Source organism: Hermetia illucens, chromosome 3 (assembly GCF_905115235.1).
Source record: "Hermetia illucens chromosome 3, iHerIll2.2.curated.20191125, whole genome shotgun sequence".
NCBI classification, from domain to species: domain Eukaryota; kingdom Metazoa; phylum Arthropoda; class Insecta; order Diptera; family Stratiomyidae; genus Hermetia; species Hermetia illucens.
Genome location: NC_051851.1, coordinates 148314870 through 148330422, shown reverse-complemented (window position 1 = coordinate 148330422; position 15553 = coordinate 148314870). Strand labels below are relative to the sequence as shown.

General features: G+C 43.4%; 1 protein-coding gene across 3 annotated transcripts in view; it reads right to left on the bottom strand.

The window, feature by feature from the left end:
• LOC119651462 (uncharacterized protein DDB_G0271670) overlaps nt 1–15496 on the bottom strand; it is a 168801-nt gene extending 153305 nt beyond the window's left edge. Inside the window, exons 1-2 of one of the 3 annotated variants that reach the window (XM_038055070.1) lie at nt 13041–15496; nt 12585–12603 (exon numbers count right to left, since the gene is read on the bottom strand). In XM_038055070.1, coding sequence (XP_037910998.1) covers nt 13096–14799 — 1704 coding nt within the window. In that variant the 5' untranslated portion in view covers nt 14800–15496 and the 3' untranslated portion in view covers nt 12585–12603; nt 13041–13095. Of the gene's footprint in view, nt 1–12584; nt 12604–13040 lie in introns of those variants that run through there. The other 2 variants (XM_038055069.1, XM_038055068.1) reach the window with 2 other exon arrangements.
• Between the last annotated feature and the right edge of the window lie 57 nt (nt 15497–15553).

Here is a 15553-nt window from a genome sequence, read left to right as displayed (position 1 = left end):
ACTCACGACAGGAGAATTGGAGTTATGTAGTCACCAGATGTAGAGAGGCTGATGTCCTACTGGAGTGTCTACTCCTCCACCCATAAATATCTAGTGTCGTGAGTCATGCAGACAGTGAAAGGCAACCCTTCTAAAAGCAGTCGGGTTCCCGAGATTTTTCTTAAATTTAAGATATCAAGACAAAGGAGGAAGCACCTTGGATTCTTCCGTTTCCCGAAGAATAAGACAAATTATGCAAGATGATTATAAGCTCCATTCATCTGGACACTTTGGAAAGCAAAAAGCGGTTAAAGGACGACGCCATTCTGAGTCAGTATTTACGGCAGCAGAGTAATGAAAGCGACACATCAAAAAGAGTAAAGCTCAGGAGACAAAAATGGTGGCACAAGATGCTTTATCATCTTTTGATAGGTAAGATATTATTCAATTTGAAGATGAAACTCCAAATATAAAAAAAGGAAAAAAGCTAGACATTTTCACCCCAGATAGAGTCATGATTCATCAGATGCCACCTCACTTCCATCTTGTGAGGAGCGTGACTGAAAAGCAGTAACCAGCTATTGTTGCCTGGTTGTATTTATTCGTCGTGCTTCTTCTTGGACGAAACCGTCTAGCCTTTTTCCTTTTTTATTTCACTGGGTCCTTGCCTATGAACGAGTGGTACGCGCATAAAAAGTGGTTGTAGTCCACAATTAAGTTGATGGCTTAGGACTCCTCAAATCCCGGAACAAAATAAACCCAAATTTAATTTCCGATAATTGTATTAAAGGCAAGAGAAATTACAAGTTGTCAAAGCCAAGTGAAAAATATTTGCATTCATTTATTCAATAGACTCGACTTTCGCGCTCCTTCGCCACTCAGAAGAGAAAGAGATCGCGATACTACATTTACGAATCAAAAAAATAGAACTGTCCTGCAGTCCAATCAGAGGGCACCAAATACTTTTTCTTATCTAACTCACCAATTCTTGCTTTCTAATTTGTTACCTTCCGTGCCTTTTTTCGAAGGATTCTCTTCCTTCCATTGGAATTTCATTGTATGTTTGCTTTCGTAGCGTTTTATCACAACTGGACTACTTTATATGATTTCCAAACACATGTTAAAATGTACACTTTTCCGCAATCATTTACGTCGCAGAAGCACTTGCCACCTATCTCCCCGTCCAAAGTGAAAATGTCCACACCACCAACTCCCCGGTCCGCCTGTTCTGCTATCCATCGATCAGCCGTCCCGGTGCAACAATACATTTTCAGTCGCCTCAACCAGAAATAAACGTTAGGCCTGCATTCCATAATATATGGCCTGATCAAGTTTAAGTGCAGGGTCAATGTTCCCTTTTGACCGGTCATACAATATTCAAGAACTATTATGTATGTGTGTATTCAAATGTAAATGGGTTTTAGAAATTTTAGGGAAAGGTAACAGGTGGTAGGCTAGGAAGAAAAGAAGAGAATATTGCATATTATTAAATGCATTCCCTTTTAAGATTGCCTCTAGAAAAGGCGAATGAAGTACTGCATATGTAGCAAAAAACGCACACTACAAAGTGGCGTTAATTCGTGGTATTTATAAAAATTGGTAGCATATCATATATTACGATTGGCCGCTTCAACAATTAAGCATATAATTGAGAGGCTATGGAGTACTAATTTCTCTGTTGTAGCTGTAGTTCCAGATATGGGACCGACAAACGTAGCATTCTGCAGAGAACTTGTCGTGAGTGAAGGTAAGCCATGGACAAATTTTCTTCTTCCTTGATGTGATGCATCTTATAGAATTATTACGAAATCATTTCATTGATCCTAACTTGACCACAAAGGGTAAATTCATAAATACCCAGCCAACAAAAGACGTTTTGAATTTAAAAACAAGTGATTTTTTTATAAAATTACTGAAGAACATTTAAAAGAGAAAGATGCCGGAAGGCCAAAATTTGAGCGCTAGCTAGCGCACTCAATTCCAAATAGCAAAAGGAGATGCGTATCAGTAAGTACTATTCATTTGAATGGTGCAACAGAATGCACCGAAATGTTGAAAATAACAAGTGATTAGTTTGACGATTTTAAATCGAAGTGCTCTGCAATCTATGGTAGTGTGGCGGCAGATCGATATACTGAACTACCGTCGGCACCGATACCTCCTCCTTCTGCCGAGAAGAACCGACACCTCCACACCCCTCGAAGCAGACGTTGTTTTCTGGTCGACACGGGTGCAAAAGTGGCGATTCTGCCCGTAACCTGTCCAAGCGCGTTAATACCACATTTTCCCATCCGCACTTACGGCTACAGGCAGGTGGGCGTGAGTCTCGGATTCCGCCGAACGTTTTTCTGGCGTTAGGCACTATGGGCTGCTGGTGGATCTGCAGTATAAAGCTTTGATAGACGCCGCAACATCTTTGAAGTCATCAGGAAAAATTACCGGCAACGCAAACGACACTCTTTCGATTGTTTTCGAGAACATTACCAATCATCGCATTCGCGCACTCCTCCGAAAATATCGCAACATCACTACTGAAAGTAGTTTCTCCCAGCCAGTTAGCACGATGTGCGAGACCACATCAGCACAACCGGCTTTCCCATCTTCTCATAGGTGCGTCCCCTATCACCCAAGAAGCTGACTGTTGCAAAGAAAGGGTTCGATGATCTCATGAAACAGGGTAGGTAGACCTTTCAGCAGCTGTTGGTCATCTCCACTCCAGATGGTCCCTAAGCCAAACAATGAATGAAGGCTCTACGGAGATCAAAGGCGTCTGGATACTCAGACAATTCTCGACCAATGCTCTATTCCATTCATCCATGACTTCGCGCATTCATAGACAAACCGTCGTGTTTTCACGACCTTGGATCTGGTCAAGGTATATCACCAAATCCCTTGTGGCGGAACATCGGAGCCGCGAACCTGAACGCCACAGCGAATTCGCCTCTGCCACCGCATTCAACGGCCATGGAAACAGCTGACGGACTGACCGAGGCGAAAAATGTCAAAATAACAAACACTCTCGACACATCCGCCGGCGCGGCGGGAGTCACATAGCAAAAGAAGCGTGTCATATCAAAAGTAGTGTGTAAGAATCAGAAAGAGAAAATTGAAGTTTGGGAAGTGCTAGCCAAAGTAATTCGACCGATACCTGGGCGCGCTGGGCGATTAGCTCGCGATGCGATGACTGAGCGAAATGTTTTCATACAATCTCCGACGGAACAACTGGTGGCAACGATTAATTTGGGATCGCTGATGCTGGAGTTCCCAAGGGTGCTGTTCTTCGGGGTCACCACTTTAGTTTCTTCAAGTTGTACAAACTTATCTTGGCTGGTTTTTGTTTGTTACTTCCACACGAAAACCCGGAAAATAACGATCAAGCCTAAACACCACAGCACCACGCGTCGATGGGTGATATTGGAAGAATTTTCGTAGCGAATGAAATGTATCCTTAAGATGTATATGTAAATGTATTTGCAAATATTTATAAATTATTTATTTTATGACCTAATATGTATTTTATATTTGTTCAGGCAGCAGTAAAAAAACCCGTCTGCACGCGCATCCGGTGCATGCAAAAAATATTTGCATATCAAAGGTGAATATTCTCCGCATGCACGCATATTTAGCATGTAAGCAATTTGTATTTTTTCTACATAGCAAGTAAGCATTTTTGTACACTTTTTGATATTAGCGTGTAAGCACTTTTGTTACTATTTAAGCGAGAACAATTAATAAAGAATTTAGTGTATTTTCAAGTCCCGAAGAACTAAGCCTTTTATTCTTCTCCAGTGAGGCTGCTGGAGACTTCGAAGATTTGGAAATATACTCTACTGGACTAAACTTGATTCGGTGCTCCACCCAATTAAGAAAGACAGACTTATTCGGTGGGGGGGTTCATCAGGATAACATTTGGCTTGTGCAATGCAGCGCAGACATTCCAGAGATTCATCCAATCTGTCTTACGAAACTTAGACTTGTGTTTCGTCTACATGGATGATGTTTTGGTAGCCTCTTCTTCCGAATCGGAGCACTTGGACCAACTCGAGGTCATTTTTCAACGTCTCGCTGAAGCCGGGCTCGTTCTAAACGAGAGAAAATGAGCATAATAAAGGATTTTCTACTTTAATTACAATTTTGATATTCAAATTCACACTGGTGTCGGTAGGTGGGCGTCCACATAACATTCCAACATAGGATTTCTCCATATAAAATGTATATGGGAAGCAAAAACAACAACAACAAATACATAGGCGCATATAAGCGTCTGCTGTATGTGAATTATATGCTGATGTCATGCCCACGACGAATACACAACATATGTCTGATGCAGAAAAAGGTTTTGTCTGAAACAGGCATTTGTCTGTCTAATGTCTGATGTCGACCCAGACATTTGTCTGATTGATGTCTGAGAGAGGCACAGAGATTTGTCTCATGTAGAAAAAAGATTTTGTCTGAAACAGGCACTTGTCCGACACAGACATTTGCCTGTCTGATGCCAACTCAGACTTTTGTCTAATGCGGAAAAAGATTTTGTCTGAAACAGACCAAACACACTCCAGCTAATGAAATCCATCCATGTTTGAAAAGTCATTACAGATACAATAAAATCAACGAATCTAGGCATAAGCGACGAGCGACATATCTTCATGATCGCAATATTTTCAGCCTGTGGCGGCACATCGGAGGTGCGAACCTGAACGCCATCGTGAATGAATGGACGTGGAAACAGCTGACGGCCTGACAGGGGACTGGGGTGACAAATGTCAGGTATGACATTTCGTCATCGAGGACACTGTTCCTGTCTGTAGGCGGGGGAAGAGTCATTCTTTATGTTTGTAGGAAGTTTACATTCACAGATGTTGGGTAATTAATTTCTGAGGGAAGATAAAAACATCACAAAACTGCGCTGTATAAATCATAACGCAAATATCAGCGAATTCTTTTTTCGTGAGCTATGTAGATATCTTCGTGATTGTGATATTATGTTCTCATGAAGCGAATACATGTATAAAAGGAATTTCTTCTAGAGGCAATTATCTTTTACAAGACTGCATGATACAAGTAAAGCATGATAAGTCTTTTTAATATTCATTTAATTTTCTAATATTGATTCGATGCGCTTTAAGCGGAAGAAAAACTTAGCGCCCATTTTATGTTTGAGTCGCTAATATATTTTGCTTTTTAATTTCATGAAACAGGAAAAATCTTTTTCTGAAACTGAAAGAAACCTGTTCCTGTAGTAGAATGTGCTTTTAGCGCAAGAAAACTTAAGCGCCAAATATGTTTGGGCTGCTATTATATAATATATGGCCTGAAGGAAACTATCAGTAAATTGGTTTTGAAATAAATATCGATGCCCTCTTAGAGAGCAAGAAAATCGAGCGGCAACTTTAAGTTTGCGTTGCTAGTATACTTTTTCTTGATTTTTTTTAACAAAATATTTTTCAATAGTTTATTATTTGTTCTTTCCTTAGAATGCCATCGAGATCCTTAACAATGTTAGCAAAACATTACCACAGACCTATGTATCAATCTCTAGTTTAGAGGTGGGTAAAAAATACCTCATCACCGAATTCAAGCTTGTTAAAACTTGGACAGCGTTTGACGATCCATTTTAGCAATTACAAATTTGTTTTTTTTTTTCTACCCCCTCGCTTCTCCGAAAGGATTCGTACCCAGAAGCAGATTGATGAGCTGAACGCCATACAGGAACACTATTTCGTTTTCGAAGGAATGGATGTGCAGAAACACAATTATTTCAAAATAAAATTTGTTCAAAATAATAATTATTCACCTTGTGCACTGTAATTTAACGTAATATTGTGAAATAGTTTTATAAGATGAGCATTTTAGATGACATCGCAGCCCTATTTCTAATAAATATCATAATTTGTATATCAATTTTCTACGTTATATTGTGAAATAAATTTGTAAAGTCATTATTTGATATTAATCAATATAACCACATCTTTCGAGAAAGATATAGATAGAAAGACCGTTGAATGGAGTATGCGTGAATAAGTATAACAAAATAAATATTTGAACTTTATCAACGAACTTTTTCATTTAAAATTAATCCAGCTCAGCAATGATAACCGCGAAATCTGCATCGGCCAAACCAACCGCCTTAAGCCAGCAGCGAAGCCTACCACCTAAGGCCTGCACCGTAGCCTCTCGCTGTAACCCCATAAACCCCACTTCAACTAAGGAACTCGTGTAGGCGAACCGTTGTATTCCGCCATTCAGCATCCAGCCGACGCTGCTGAGCAAAGGATATTGATGTGTAACGAACATCAAAGGCACAATTAGTTAGTGCTAATGCCTTGTGTATGGTGGGGAGAAGCTACAGCTTCTGAGCACTCAGGCCGTGTTGGCCCATTGTACTCGCTGCTAATGCCTTAGTTAAATATAATAAGTTACTCAACACCCGCATCGGAGCTATCAAAACTGTAAGAGACCAACCACTCCGAAAGAACTTCGTCGACTCCTTGGAATCCTGAATTACTATCGGAGATTCATTCTAAATGCTGCTAATGTACATCCAGGAGATCGCACGACATTGCAGGCGCTGCAAAAGAAATTTGTGTAGTCTGATATGCGAAAAAATGTGCGCCTTTGGGACCGCGCGTTAGCTGTCAGAAGTCCAAAACGGGAAGACATACCAAGAACGTGTACCAGCATATTGTTTGCGATATGAGGGATCCTAAGTCCACATTCACTTAGTGGTGGACCGGACCAAATGGAGAGCAACTTACTCTCATGTTTTTTGGTCCACGGACCCCTCATTTGGGGAATAGCATCCAATTATTCAAAAAGAGAGACCAACAGTTTCGGCCAGGGCAGAGGCAACTCATCAGAAGCTGCCTCACCTCTGCCCTGAGAGCAACGCAGAGCATATAAATTCAGCGATTACCCACACCCCCCGCCACATTCGGTCACGCTTGTCAGGTGCAATGTCACTGTGAGAAAATTTCAAAAAACAGTGGTTTTATTATACTTTGAGTTTCGAAGCTATTGGTGCTTTTTCTGTGTTCGATAGTTATCGATGGTTATCAATTGTGAAAGATAATAAAGTTGTGCGTGTCGCGATTAGCAAAAATATTCCATATACGCTCATAACACACTCGCCGTCAGATGTGCATCATTTTGTAGCAGCTCCAGCAAGCATTTGGTATTCTCCTTTCATCAGTCGTCCTGAGCGGACGCTCCGCTTACATTCTTGTTGCCCGAGCTGGGCAATGTTCATAAATCACACACACTGATATTTACAATAAATTGTACTTTCTAGGAAACGTTTGCTTTTTCTTTCTCTCTAGCGAGTACGCGCGTGAGGCTCATGGAGGACCTCGGGTGTAGTGAAACTTCATTCGCAAATATGAAAAGACATTTCTACACTTCGGCTTAGGAAGGGAAATTTATCGGTGGTGATTGTCCTGCTCTGTTTTGCCACGCAGCATGATTGCGGTTGTGAGAGAGGGTGGACATCTCGATCGTGCGGGATTGGGTCTCACATAGTTTAAATTTTAGTAGTTTGGGGAAAAAGTGGAGATTTTGGTGACAGGGTTGGTGCCAAGATGATGCAACGCTGGACTCTCATCGTAACAGAGTTGGTGCCGAACGTTAGGCCACAGTTGTGCGTACCTAACACCCGTATTAAGGTCTTAACGTCGTCGCTGAAAGTGTGGCGCAGCATGATTGGCAGCATTCGAATGTTGCAAATGCGAGCGGTTAAATGACCAAACCGACGCTCTCCACGCGTTTTAGAACACGCCACATGAGTGGAGAGCCAGCTGTGAAAAAGTGCCGTTGGTTGAAGGCAGAGGGACTGCATGGAGAACAACCGGTCTCAACCGGACAAAAAAGTGGCAAGACTCCGGTGCTAGAGAGCTTACAAGTACCCATCCGTCAGTATCTTTGTAGATCCGTGACGTGACAAGATGACCAGACTGAGCCAGAATCATTTGAAGAACAGCAAGGACTGGAGAAACTGTGGCAGGCTTGCCAGGAACAACATGGAGCAATCCTGGATGATCTTACAGGAGATTCCAGTAAACAGAAGCCCTACTTGAAAGAGTATGAGAGCGCCGAAGAAACGTATTTGGATTTGTTCATTCGTTTCAAGTCGGGGCTTGGCAGCATACCAGCCCATCACGCAACATACGGACAGCAGCGGCGACAAACCGGGTGCAATTGGAAAGATTGACTATCCCGAAGTTTGATGGGAAATACAGTCAGTGGCGCATTTTCAATGACATGTGCAATTCATTAATTCACTGCAACGAGACGCTGTCTGCGGTTGAAAAGATGTAGTACATGAAAACGCATGTTCAAGGTGATGCTGCAAGAGTTATTCAACATCTCGATATGAACAACGAAAATTACGAGGCAGCAAGGCGCATGCTGCGAGAACGGTATGACAACAAGCGAGCCATGGTATGGAATTGTGGCGCGGCAGGATCCGCAGCATTCGAAATTTATTTCGAATGTTGCGAATGCGGACAAATAGATGGCGCGGAACTCTCCGCTGGTTTTAGAACTCGCCACGGGAGTGGAGGATTAGCGGTGAGAAAGTGCCGTTGGTTAGGACAGGAAAAGACCGCATGGAAATAAGCCGGTCTCTTCTGTCTCCAACCGTGGCTGCGAAAAGTCGCGCTCTAAAAAAAATATAACATTAAAAAAAAACAAATATACAACTTGAATAAACCAAAGATCCGAATCTCTCATTCCCGTCTTAAGCAAAACCAAAGAATTACTTGCACAAGTTTCACAACTTGCCAATGACAAAGGAAGATTCTGATTCCTCTATCAAACGAGTAATGGACGCTACCGCAGAGTTCATCGCTAACATGAACAGTATCGGCGCGAACACTGAACATTGGGACTTATTAGTCATTTTCGAAACAACTCAGAAATTGGACCAACAATCTTGACGATTATCGGAAGCATCACTGGGTGCTAATGCAGAGTTACCCACCTTGAAATCGTTTTTGGAGTTCCTGACGAGTCGGTTCAGGACACTCGAAGCGTTGAACATTCCTCGGAAAACTCCGGACGACTACAACGACAAAGACATGCAGCATTTGCAACAAGGACCACTACGTGAATCAGTGCGACAAGTTCAGAGAGATGGACGAGCAACAACGAGTGGCAGATGTCGGACATGTTCGAAGAAGTACATAACAGTGAAATCACAAGCAGTTCAAAAAATTGACAGTCGATGCTAAACCTTTCATCCCGACTACCCAAGCGTTGTTGGCTGAGAATGGAACGCAGGATCAAACAGTACTACTCGGAACAGCTCGAGTTGGTGTGAAGTGTGGTGTGTTTCGGGCGGATTTGTGACTTTGAGAGCTTTAATAGATTCTGGTTCGCAAAGGAGTTTCATCACGGAATTAGTGGCTCAATTGCTTGGTCTACGAAGGCGGTTCTCAAAGATCCATATATGCGGAGTGGGAGCGGGTACAAGAATGCAGAGTAAAGGCAGTGTGGAGTTAGTGATCAAGGTAAAGTATGGAGACTTCACAACCAACGTGTCAACTTTAGTACTATCGAACATAACGAACTTGCATCCGTCAACCGAAACCCCAGTCAAGCTGCCAGCGGGACTATCAGTCAAAAAATGATCCCCAATACGGAACTCCAGGACGAATCAACATTCTGCTTGGAGCAGACACCTACAACGAGGGTTCAAAAAGGGATCTCCTTTTGCAGATTTGGCTGGATTTTACTCGGTTCAACTTCTGCTAGAAACAATCAAGAGGGCATATTGACATTTATCGCTACTGAAGACAGCACGAAAAGGCTGGTCAAGAGATTTTGGGAAATCAACGAGATAGCGAGCGAACAGCCGGTAACAAGGGGCGAGCAGGCAGATATGGAATGGTATCAGCAGACCACCTGGAGGGATGAGTCTGGCAGATACATTGTTCGGCTCCCGTTTAAGTAAAATGCGGATCCCGGAAAAACCGTGTGCATCTCGCAGCGAAAGGCGCATATTCGTTTCTCGCAATTGAAAAAACGATTGAACAACGTCGATGACTTAAGGAACCAATATGTAGCATTCATGGAGGAATATCTTGAGCTAGGCCACATACTGGAAGTGCCAGTTGCAAATAAGTTTGCAAAACAGACATATTATTTGCCTCACCATGCCGTACGCAAGGATGACAGTACCACCACAAAGCTTCGAGTCGTTTTCAATGCGTCTCAACCAACACCGACAGGCAAGTCACTCAACGATATCTTGCTTGTCGGTCCCAACATTCAGAATAGCATCACTCGTGTATTGATGAGATGGAGAACGCATTGATACGTGATACCAGCTGACATCGAAAAGACGTACCGACAGATAAGTATACATCCTCAGGATCAGGACTATCAACGAATCCTGTGATGAAGTCATCCATTCGAACCGATTAAACATTTTAAATTAACAACAGTTACAATTGGCACAGGCAGCTATCGGATGACGAAAGGGTACACTACCCAAAAGCGTGTCGAGCCATTAAAGAAGACTTCTATGTGGATGATGTTCTAACAGGCGGAAAACCAATCAAGGAAGCCCAGACTTTACAGCAAGACCTTATCAAAGTACTACAAAAGGGAGGGTTTAAATTACGAAAATGGGCAGTTGGACTCAATTCCTGTTTCCGATGGAGAGGCGAACCCATCGTTAAACATCGACGAGGAAGACCACATCAACACGCTACGATGGCATCCAGCAAGGGATTGCTTATTCTTCAAGGTTACCTTAGAGGAGATCACAAGTACTGTGCTCACGAAATGCCAATGCTTTCTGAGGTAGCAAAGTTATTCGATCCAATGGGATGGTTGCAGCCGTGTATTGTCGTAGGGAAAATAATGATGCAGCAACTGTGGCTACAACACAGAACCTGAGATGAACCAATCATAGAAGAACTTGAAGTGAAATGGCGAAACTTCCGTTCACAGTTGCCGGTTCTCCAGGAAATTACTATTCCAAGGTGGCTACACTGTAATGATACTGCAGGTATTCAAGTCCATGGATTTTGTGACGCCTCAGAAGCAGCATATACGCATTGAGGCACGTGACGGTTCCACAACTTCTTCTTTTTCTTCAGCCTTTTTCCCGTTCAGAAGCGGTACCACAACTGTTCAACTCATAACGTCGAAGTCCAAAGTCGCACCGTTGAAGGTCCAATCGATTCCACGGTTGGAGCTGTACAGCGCTGCTACGTTAGAAGCCCATGGTTGGAAGGATTTCATTATCTATTATTGGACAGATTCGATGATCATTCTACAATAGCTCCAAAGTCCAGCAGCTAAATGGAAAGTGTTTATCGCCAATCGAGTCAGCCACATTCATTCCTCCTCCGATTCCAAACAATGGCGACATATAAATAGCTAACCAAACCTGGCAGATGTCACATCCCGTGGAATTTTCCCCAATTTTTTTAAGAATCATGTACTATGGTGGAACGGCCCGAACTGATTAAAGGAACATCAAGACAAATGACCGAAATCAAGATTCGATTGTCATCATTCACGAAACTCATAAGAGTCATCGCTTACTGCAGAAGATGGAGGTCTAACTCTCGCAACCCATTTTTAAAGTTAGATGAGCTCCGACAAGCGGAAACCGCTCTCATTAGGATAATTCAGCGAGCGGCATTTGCAGATGATATCAATCTACTTAACACCAGAGTGAAATTATGCGGTGTTTCCAACGATTAATTAATTGAAATAATAAAACTTGTTGTTTCTTTTTCGTTGGTGTGGGTATTTATTCTTGCAAATACCGATATTTCGGGAACCACTTGTTCCCTTCATCAGTGCAAACAAGTTTCCTCAACTCAAAACTTGTTTGCACTGATGAAGGGAACAAGTGGTTCCCGAAATATCGGTATTTGCAAGAATAAATACCCACACCAACGAAAAAGAAACAACAAGTTTTATTATTTCAATTACTTAACACCAACAAACCTTTGGCGAAAACTAGTTGGCTGATTAGGTTAACACCGTTCCTCGATTCAGACCAGATCTTCCGGGTTGGTGGAAGGATACAGCCGAATACTGTAAATTTTGATACAAAGCACCCTGAGGAGGAGGTTAACCTGGTCATAAAACATTACCACCATCTGATGCTGCATGGTCCCGCTTAGCTAGTGCACCCGACGATTCGTACGAAGTATTGGATCATTCTCGGGTTCACGGTCGTGAGGCAATTCGAAAGGAAATGAACTCATTGTTTCAGAATGAACGCCAAACCGAGTCAACAACTGATGGGAATACTGCTCGGACCGGCATTGATTACGCTGGGCCAATCAAAATAAAATGGAGAAACGGTAGAGGGACCAAGCCCACCAAAGCATACATAGTTGTGTTCGTAAGCCTATTTACAAAGGCTGTACATCTTGAGCTCGCTAGCGATCTAACATGTATTGCAGCAATCAGACGGTTCATTGCAAGGAGAGGTATGTATCACACCTTGATAAGTGACAACGGCTTCCAGCCAACTTCACTACGATTCAGCATGGGAAATTGTTTGCGAACTGGCAATGACCCAAGGCTGACATAGCATTTTTCTTTGTAATTTGCTTTTCTTTTATTCGTACCAATGAATGTTTAGTCTACTAAGAATTTTAACTGTAAGCAAAAATTGTGTATATAATAAGTGCTCAATGCTTGTCTTTCATTTTGTTTAAAGCTTAGGTGAGACTGCCTAAGCACGAGCGTATTCTATTGTATTCAAAGCAAGAAAAGTCAACAATTAGATTACCATTAAAGAGCGAAAATATTTCAGATATCAATTGGGCTAATATTAGTTGATTAATTTTGTCTTAGTTACACAATCATCAGCGACCCCCAGGAAAAAAGGGAAGCATATTTCGCTTCCATTGCCTTCTACCCTTATTCATAAACTTTACGATTTCTCCGCGATAAACAGTTGCAATGAAACTAACGAATTTTGTCAGCAAATTCACAAGCAAATTAGTCCTGACCGAAAAATAAATCACTTTCTAACATAAACATTGAGTATTACCTGAAAACTAAAAAGGAAAGCTTCAAATGTAAACACTTACGGCTACGTGAAGGTCTCACGGTACATCTACTCTTTGGCTTCTATCGTTTCACATTTTAATCACTCACGGAGTTGCTTTGTCTTTGTTGTGCGGTCGAACTGTGTCGCGTCTTCCGAGATCCTTCATTGTCGATGTCCGAAGATGGAGCAGTTGAGTTGGATAACGCAACGGTTTTGTTGAAATCGATCGTCGCGTATCCCGACGAGGCTTTCTTCGGGCTCTCGGGCGGCAGAAGGCTGTTTCCCGTTGTCAACATTGGTGTTGTTGTTTTGTTGGTGTTATTACTATTATTGTTCACTGTTGATGATGATGAGCAGGAGACAGTTTGCTGCGGCAAGGTGGTGGCCTGTTGCAGTATGCCACTGGTGCTGGATGTTGATTTCGTCAAGCCGGAACTGCCGGTAGCTTGTCCCGTCGAATTGCAAACGGTGGTTGAGGTTGTGGTCGGTGTAGTCGAGCTCGCGGCTAGTGAGGACGACGAAGGCGATTGATCCAGATCCAAAATTATGTAGTTTACTACTCGCGTTTGCTGGGGTGGCGCTTGTTGCTTGGCGATGGTGGGTGTAGCTGGCTCTGATTTGTCGCAAGCCGTGGTAACAGAGTCAGATTTGGCGAAAATGTCAGGTTTGGAATAGCGCGGTCTCGCTCCAAGCATTTGTCGAAAGTCGGCCGGGTCGAGGTTTTCATAGCACCGTGTCGAAGGGTCTATGGACGTGGTCGAGACAAGTCGCGAAAACCCGAAGCTGCTTTGGGTTGTGGTTGCCAGAGCTGGTGTCCCAACAGTCATTTCTTCCAGCTCGCCGGGGGTTATGTTCACGTACATGTGCGCCGCATCTGGCTCGCACGGGGATGTAGGGTCGTCGGACGCGACAACTGTTTGCTGGCGAGCTTGGCTATTCTGACCGGCTTGGACTATTGGAGCGGGCTCCTGCGGTGGGATGTCGAGCGAGAGCTTCTTGCTTAGGAGGTTGTTGTTGTTCTCGCCAAGTCGCAGCGGGAACTCTTGGTATACGTTGCTGTTTTGGTACTGGGGTTGTTGGTTCAGATGGGCCATCTCGAGGATGTTTGTAAAGCTGTTAGTCGACCCGGGCGAGTTGGGCTCCGGACTCAACGGTCCGCTTCCAACGGAACTGAGGCGCATTCCTGACGAGTATCTGGTGCCCAAGTTGCTCCTCACAGGCGTTGGTTCCAGGTAGTTCCCTTCAGCTGAAAGGGTGTCCGTACTCCGACTTGGGTTCGAAGATCTAATCGTGCCGTTGGGGCTCAACGACTGAGTCCTGTTGTTTGGGAAGACATAGTTCACGCTGCGATTCTGCATTTGGCCCATGGGACCCGATGAGTTTCTTGCCTGAACCCCAGACCGTAGCTGAGCAATGGCGCCTGCATTCCCATTCAGCATGGCACTAGCTGTAGTCAGATCCACGCTCCGATCGTCTATCCCGGCCGTGCCTTGTATGTGCGCTTGCAACAAATGAAATAAATTCTGGGCGTGCTGGCACTTGAACGCATAAATCCCCTCGCCGGTCTCGCACCGTCGACCGGCCTCAAACGTGAACACATCCGAATCGAACCCGTACCGCCGCAAGTGCTGCAACGACCACTTTATCGGCTCCTTGCCCTTGCGGTGGAGCGTGATCTGGCGTGCCGTGATCTCAAGTTGACCGCTCCAACGCGCCATCCCATCGCCGTCGATGTTCACAACTCGATAAATATTCGGATTAATGTCGCTCAGGTCTTTTTTGCTGTGGATGCAACCCATTATGCGCGTGCAACCTTAAGACACACCCGTTCACACTTCGCGGGACTACTCCGCAAAACAAAAGCAAATCGAAAGGGACAGAATGCAATTATCGACGACTGAATTTCGGGCAATCAATCACACGCGGAAATTATCTCGGAACCGTAGACATTTCACGCGGCCCCATATTCGCAATGAGGCGTCCAACGATAATAACAATTCGCGATGCGGGCGATTTTTAACCGGAACTATTTACAGTTTTTCGGGTGTCCTACGCCGTATGCGTCTGCGGACGTAATCTGTCACGAATGGTTCCAACAGGCAACACGGACGAGACTCGATTTTTTTTTTTCTTCAACACAAAACTACCGGACAGGGATCAGTCTCGTTGCACTAATAACCGTTCGCCCGAATATTAATATTTACTTGTTAGGCCTTGGGCTTGCGTTGACTTAAACTATGTAGAAAAGAAGTTTTTCACCCCGAACAACTGTGGAGTTCTAATGGTAATTGTGTTGCATTTTTGAATGACGTCTAATAAACTTCAAGGCCATCGATAAGTGTCAGCGTGACATTTGATAATAATGTCCAGAGTTCAGGATAGCGGGAATTCTAAACGCAAAATTGGCGGGACAAACATTATGCGGTGGATAGAATAGCCGCGATAAGGGAAATTTCGATTTTATTCAATTAAATACCAGTTCGGATGGTATATATGCTCCAAACATGTGGCCAAATCTTGTTTTTAAACATATTAATTTACCATGAATAAGCT